General features: G+C 29.7%; 1 protein-coding gene across 1 annotated transcript; it reads right to left on the reverse strand.

The window, feature by feature from the left end:
• Positions 1–4946: 4946 nt before the first annotated feature.
• Positions 4947–7296, reverse strand: LOC139892699 (acid phosphatase 1-like). Its single transcript, XM_071875816.1, has 3 exons — positions 6875–7296; positions 6469–6675; positions 4947–5313 (listed from the first exon to the last, which is right to left on the reverse strand). Exons 1-3 carry the CDS (start codon positions 7279–7281, stop codon positions 5139–5141), a joined length of 789 nt encoding a protein of 262 aa, XP_071731917.1. The 5' UTR covers positions 7282–7296; the 3' UTR covers positions 4947–5138.
• Between the last annotated feature and the right edge of the window lie 787 nt (positions 7297–8083).

The raw sequence follows: 8083 nt of genomic DNA on the forward strand, positions 1-8083 counted from the left end.
AAGGGATTTTACGGCAAAGCCTAAAAATCTAGAAATAAAAATAACTATGGTAAAAACTATGACTTAAAACTAAATACGAACGAAAAGTACAAATATTACGCTAAAACAAATAAAAAGATACAAAATATAAAAATAAAATAAAGTTATAAAAAGTACAATTTTTATAAAAATATTATTTTTATATTATTTATTTTATAAAAGTATTAATTTTATAATTTATTAAAACTAATTAAACTAAATATATAAACTAAATACTAAAACTAAACTTAATTAATTAAATAAACAAAACCTAATTAGGGTTTTAATAATAATAATTAAAATATACTCCGTAATTAATGCTGAATTAGGCCAAACCTGGCGTGTCAGGTATGTTCATGAGATCGCATGAATTTTTGCCTTCGGGCTCATGCGATCGCATGGGCTAGGGTTTCGGGCCAGAGCTGGGCTGCTACAGTACCGGGCCTCGAGTGTTTTTATTATTTTTTTTCTGTTTTCTGTTTTATATTAATACAAAATATTTAAATAAAATTTATATTTTTACAAACTAAAAATAAAAATAAAGAAACTTTATAAAACTTAAATATTTAACAAACTCTTAAAAATATATAAATTTTTTTTTCTTTTTATATTTTTGAATATATTATTATTTTTTATATATATTTAGCGTTGCGCTTTCGGCGTTTTAGATTTTCCTGGCAGCGGCGCCAAAAATACTTGATGTTATGCGAGGTGTACTAGGAAATAGTATTATTTGTACAAGAAAATACTATTAAATACGATACAATTTTACACAAGATATTTATTTATTTATAGAATGGATATACCTAAACCTTGCTACAACACTTATAGGCAGTGTACCTAATCGTACAGTAGTGTAGTTTTTAGTAAGTCCGGTTCGTTCCACATGGATCTTTTAAACAAGCTTAACGCTATATTTTTAAAAACTATATTTGTAAAAATACAAAAATATATATAAGTAATATTATTATTATAAAAAGGGGGTTTTTACCGTTTAATGACCGGTTTGTCGATTTTAAAACTTAAGTCGCAGTTAAAACCTAATGTAAAATATTAATTATATAAAAGACTTAATTTAAAACGTAAAGTAAATAACGATAATGAAATTGCGATAAATAAAATTGCGATAAAATAAAATTGCGATAATTAAAAAGTACGATAATTAAAAGTGCAATTAAATACAATGACAATAAATAAAAGTGCGATAATTAGAAGTGCAATTAAATATGAAATAAAGGAATTATGCTTATTTAAACTTCCATAATCATGATGTTTGACGTGTTGATTTTTAGTTTATTCCCATGGGTTAATTGTTCTTTGTCCTGGATTTTTCAATATGACCATACGGATTTGTCCATAATAGTCCATCAGTCATAATCATAAAATGCGGAAGTCTTCGTCAAATTATTCTTATTCCCGAAGTCAAATATTCCAACTAAGTGGGGATTCGAATTGTAACAAGGTCTTAATACTTTGTTTAATGAATACACAAGGTTATCGACTGCGTGTAAACCAAGGTTTTACTACTTTGTTAACAATTACACCAATTACCCTTGAATGTAATCCACCCCTGTTTCAACAAGTCTATTAACTATTAATCCAATTCCGTGTCCAGTAAAGTGAACAATTATTGGTATTTATAGATATCCCGCCCACCGTACCCAGTCAAGCGTATGTGGTTATATATAAATACGTCAAATTATAAGTCTATATATTAAATTAACGAGGTATCATTTAGTTAATATAAAGCCCATTAATAGCCCATAGTCTAATTTCCACAAGTGTCGTTTTTTTGTCCAAACCCCAATTATGATACAAAGCCCAATTACCCAATTTTAATATTTAGTCCAACATCACGATTACTTCGGCATTAAATAAGCATAATAATAACTTAGCTACGAGACATTAATTTAAAAATAACATTAACCATAACTTACAGTGATTAAAAATAGCGTAGCGTTACACGGACAGAATTTCGACTTACACCCTTACAACATTCGCTAACATACCCTTATTATTAGAATTTAAAATTAAAATTAAAATTATAATATATATATATATATATATATATATATATATATATATATATATACGTTTTAGAGATAGAGAAAAAGATGTGTATATTTGCTCAAAAACTGCGAAATTTATAGATGTGGCCTGTCACCTACTACCATGCGATCGCATGGAAAATGTACTTCCAGGCCATGCGATCGCATGACCACTTTTTCCAGCTCACAAGAGTTTGTTTCTTTCTTTGCCGACGGATTAATAAATAAATATAATATATAAATAATTTTAAGAATTACTTAAATATTATATTATATTTATGTGCACAGTTGACTTGTAATTTTTAGTCCGTTGCGTCGAGCGTTGAGAGTTTACTTTGGTCCCGGTTCCAGATTTTCGAACGTCTTTGCGTATAATTTAATATCTTGTACTTTGCGTTTTGTGTCTTGTACTTTTGTAATTTTGAGACGTTTCTTATCAATAATAGAACCACTTTGATTGTACTTTGTACTTTTGAGCTTTTTGGTCATTTGCGTCTTCAATTTGTCGAATCTGTCTTTTGTCTTCACCTTTTATTATTTAAACGAATATCACTTGTAAATAGAACAATTGCAACTAAAATCTTGTCTTTCTTGAGGGATAATGCTATTAAATATATGTTCGTTTTTAGCATTATCACCTTTTCCAACCATTAATGGGTTTGCAACACTAGCAGACATGTTAATAGAAAAGGTATGTGTGTTTTTGTGTTATAGGTCTGTTCTTGACCGTTTAAAGATTATCAATTAAGACTGTATATCTTTATCCGCTCTGATACCAGTTATTAGTCCCAATTAAGTGACATAGAACTTCACTAATCAATTGAACAAGATAACAACTATTACTTTTATCGAATTAAACAGTTTATCAAATGTGGAAACAATTGATTTACACATCATATTAAAGAACACACAAATGTATACCAATTTGATTGGATAATAGAGAAGTTTTATTGAGTAACTGACGATTTGAAATGTAAAACATATCTCCTATTTATAGACTTGAGTTCAAGGAAGCATAATCCCCTCAAAGTCTAAAATATTGCGTTTCCTAACTAACTATACAATAAATAAGGAAACAAGATAAAAACGAATCACAATCAAATCTTCAACTAGAATTCGGAGGTATTTGCTTAGACATAATCTCTTCATTATTATCTCCAAAGGATTTACGTGTATTCGATTAACTCATCAAATTTTCATACTATTCAGCAGAGTTTGTGTTCTTCATAATGCACTTGAGTCTTTATCATCTAGACTCTACTTTCCAGACTCCACCTTATGGACTCTAATTTTCAGACTTAACAATACTTGACCAAAATACTTTTGACTCATCTGATCCTAAACAATAATTTTTCTAACATCCGTCAATTATTATTATAATTGCTACGATATACATAGAATACATAGGCAATCCTAGAGCTCTAACAAACTCTAATAGACCAAGCCTATAAACGAACTTGAACCTATCTATCTAATCCATCTAACAAAATATGTCTTCAAGTTAAATCATAAAAATATGCTTGATCACTAAAATTATATAATATTAAAGACAAATCGATATCAATGTAGGACCATATGGCCGTTCAAAAAATATAAAAAATGTAGGACCATATGAAATGAAACATTAAATTTAGCTAAAAACTCAATAATATCCCACATGACAATTAGGCCTTATTGTTGTTATCTAGTGTTTTTGAAATTTATAGGTGGACGAATAATTCGGAGGTTATATACTAGCTATTTCCGTTTCAATTAAAGTGCTCATTTTGATTGGATGGAAAAATTCAAAATTATTCAATAGCTACAATCTTCACTAATAAGATGACTTAAAATAATAATTCGGAAAATTTGACTAAGAGCACCAAGACTATGGTCTAATTCAGTATGTGGATAGACATTTTCTCTCATCATTGTAAGTTTTCTATTAGGATCTTATCTTTCGATGAAGTTCTCATCTATAGAGTTTTCATTTTTTTTGCCAAAAAACAGTAATAAAAAATAGAAAAATCAGTGGTTAACGTCTAATTTATTATTAATTTTTTTCAATGCTTTTATTTATTATTTATTTTTTAAATTAGAAATTTTCTATTTGTAGCCCTAAGGGCTATCTTTAACGACTTATTTTAGCATGATTTAGTGGTACAGTGGAGAAGTTATTTGCATGAGGTGGGTAATTAATTATACAATACATGAATGTCTAAATTTGTTAAAGATAGCCATAAAAGGGCTATCTTTAGATCTTTCCTTTAAATTATTTGAAATAACAAAAAATTAATAAAATAAAATAAAATTTCATTAATAAAAAATACAATACTAAATAAAAAAACATATAACTAAAATAAATGAAATCAAAAACGATAACTTAGAAATTATGATACGACAACACTTCACGATTAGCCCAAAGATGTTCAACCTAGTCATATCGTATGTCTTCGAGCACATCCCTATCACGTAATTCTTTTCCGCATCATTTTCGCTCAATTCCTCTTCGTTTAATATATCAAGCAAAAGTAAAGTATATTGGTCACAGGACGAAGATGAAGAAGACATATACCTTTTTTAATTTATATAAAAAAATGTAGAGAGAATGAATAATTTGAAATGTATATTCTGTATGAATGATCGTGTATTTGTGGTTAAATTTATGTTATAAAAAATTATTTAATAAATATATTCGTTTCTAACGGATATTTTTTTTTTCAATGTTAAACAGTTAAAACCATGAATTCTCAAAGTCGGATATCCTACTTTTAGCCTCGACGTCGAGACGGAATGGGGTGGCTTTCCGATGTCGTTGTCGTTGTCGCTGTTGCTTTGACCTTAAAAAAGGGGTGCTCTAAGAGCGATTGAGTTATATACACATCTTAGCAAACAATCTCATTTTTATTACAGAACAATTCATTAGAAAAGTTACACACTTTTCTAATTCTATATTACAACTCCGAATGATACATATTGAAAGAGGGTACTTTATTTAGAACATAAACCCTTCTACAAAGCTTTATACTAATAATCAATTAAGAAACTTGAAACGACAACGTACTCTCTTTGATTGATCATTGAAGTACGTAATTAAGGAGCGTAGTACATAGGATTGGGCATCTTAAACGTACGATCACCAATGTTGCTTCCGACTAAATCACTCCATTGATCACCCACATTACCTCGGATCCTATATCCGTCGGCAACCAGTTTGTCCCTTCTGTTCGATTTGTACTCCACAGCAGTACCTCCTTCCCCATCATATCTGTACAAATTATTCGACACTCATAAGCCATATACGAAGAAAATAATCATTTTTACCAAGTTAAATGGAATTTGAATATATAAAAATGGGTAACGTTTTCATTGTTCAGGCTACAAGGGTTGTGTGATATTATTACTTTGGATATATCCAACCTTTTCCCTAACCACCCCTAAGCTATCTTTGATGGTTTGAATTTGAATATATGTGACTTAATTACCAGGGGCGAAGGCACGTTGAATGTAATGGGGTCAATTGACCCCAACGAAATTGCCTCAAGTAGTGCTTTTATACATGGTCTTTAGCCATCAATTTTAAATTGCTTATTGATTGATGAATCTCTCACATAGTATTTTAATATTTACTTGACCAATTAATTTTAACAGTCCAATAACACAATAACATTTCTATATGTTATCTATTACGTTCCATCTAAATTGAGAAAATTGCGCGGTTGGTCCTTGTGGTTTACATGAAATGGGGTGTTTAGTCCCTGAACTTCATTTTCGGAGTTGTTGGTCCCTGTGATTTTCAAAACACATGTGGTTGGTCCCTGTCAGAGACCAACAACCCCGAAAATGAAAGTTCAAAACTGGTGTAGTTGGTCCCTGTTAGGGACCAACCACGCATGTTTTGAAAATCACAGGGACCAACAACCCCGAAAATGAAGTTCAGGGACTAAACACCCCATTTCATGTAAACCACAAGGACCAACCGCGCAATTTTCTCATCTAAATTAATATTTCACACATTTTGAATTCGTTTATTGCTCTTGCGAAATTCATATTAAAAAATTTCACCATCTCTTTTTTCATTACACGAACTTATTTACTATTATTATCCCGTTCTATTATAAGTTACCACTTTAAAAATTCAAAATGTTTTAGATACTTCACTAATTTCACTATCAATCAATAAATATCATATTTCTTCACTAAAATTCCCTTTGATTGATTAAAAAAAACTTTTTTATATGATTTACAATTAAACAAAAATGCAAACATTTATTATGGGACGTAGATAGTAATAAATTTACTACATATTTGAATGTGGAACTTACTATTTTTTGTAACTTTTTAAAATTTCACTATAGAAAAATTTGATTGTTATTTTGTGACACCAACGACGTAAAATGCTGGCTTCGCCACTGTTAATTACCTAACAATTAGCTTCTCCCAAGTGCTATAGCCAACAGCTTTTAGATTTTTGATACGAGGTTCCAACATAGATTCATCTGATCCGGTAAGAAAAACAATCTTAAATCCTAGCTTTAATAATCTCTTGTACAACCATAAAGATGCTGGTATCTCGGGTGCTGCTCCTTCCATGATCCAACTGTAAAATGCCGTCGCGTTTGGTACTGCCCTGAAAATTCAAGACAAATGTTATTTAAAAAGTAATATCTTTTTCATTCTAACAAACCTATGATCTAATACATTGTAATCTATACTTACTTGGATTAATGAGTTAATTACTGTTCAGAATGTTATATTTGTGTTATGTCAAATGCATGCATATATGCTTGGCCTTAAAAAAATAAAGATTAGTTTAAAATAACTTTTACCCAAAAGCAGCGGATTCCTGGGAAAAGAAAGGCAGATTTGAGAGGGCGGTTTCATCTACATCGAAAATCCAGGTATCCTTGCCGTCCTTGGCGACATTAATTGTTTTAGCATATTCATATGCTTCCTTGGCGACAATATTGCAGTCTTTATCGTACTGTTTCCCAAGCATATAACGACCCACATAGTCTCCACATGATGCTGGAAGGATCCAATCCCGGACGTTGTTGGTCTCGACGCCTAGCCGCCAGCTCAAGCAGTCGAGGTTGGAATCAGAATCCGAATGTGGTTTTAGCATGCGGATTACATTGTTAGGAAAAGCAACTGCTGTTGTGGCTGCTAGGAGAAGGAAAAGTATTGAGAGACTTGTCATGGTTTTATAAATGCGGTTGATGAAAAATGGTATCATATGTTGTTGTTTATATAGAAGGTTTATTATGTGAAAATATACCATTCTATTGACAACATAACAAGACTAGTATTTCTGTTAGAATGCATACACGGTTTATGTAACTTTTTTTAACTACGTTCCATGACCCACTTAACATGTGCTAATAGGATGAGCACGAGGAGTGGTGACATACTGACATACTAATCTCAATGTTCAGTTCAAGAATCGTATTTATGGCATACTAATCTCAATGTTCAGTTTAAGAATCGTATTACTTTTAAAATGATCTAATAGGTGAGTGATTATTATTATTATTAATATTGTTAACGTTATCGTTATCGTTATCATTATTATTATTATTATTATTATTATTATTATTATTATTATTATTATATTATGATAGACCATAAACAACTTTCATGTAATCCTTATGCATATCTCATGTGAGATACCATGCATCTTCCTATCTTGTGTTGTCTTGTTTTCTTAGGAAATGAATAAAATTTGTGTGTTTGGTATTTTATATGTTGTGGTTGTTAATTTTCACCATGTACGATTCAAGGGGGCATTTAAAGGCCTGAACGCTCAATGGTGAGTTATTATTATTATTATTATTATTATTTTTATTATTATTATTATTATTATTATTATTATTATTATTATTATTATTACTACTACTACTATTACTATTACTATTACTATTACTATTACTATTACTATTACTACTACTATTATTATTATTATTACTATTATTATTGCTATTACTATTATTATTATTATTATTATTATTATTATTATTATTATTATTATTATTATTATT

This window comes from Rutidosis leptorrhynchoides, chromosome 2 (assembly GCF_046630445.1).
Source record: "Rutidosis leptorrhynchoides isolate AG116_Rl617_1_P2 chromosome 2, CSIRO_AGI_Rlap_v1, whole genome shotgun sequence".
In the NCBI taxonomy this organism is placed as follows: domain Eukaryota; kingdom Viridiplantae; phylum Streptophyta; class Magnoliopsida; order Asterales; family Asteraceae; genus Rutidosis; species Rutidosis leptorrhynchoides.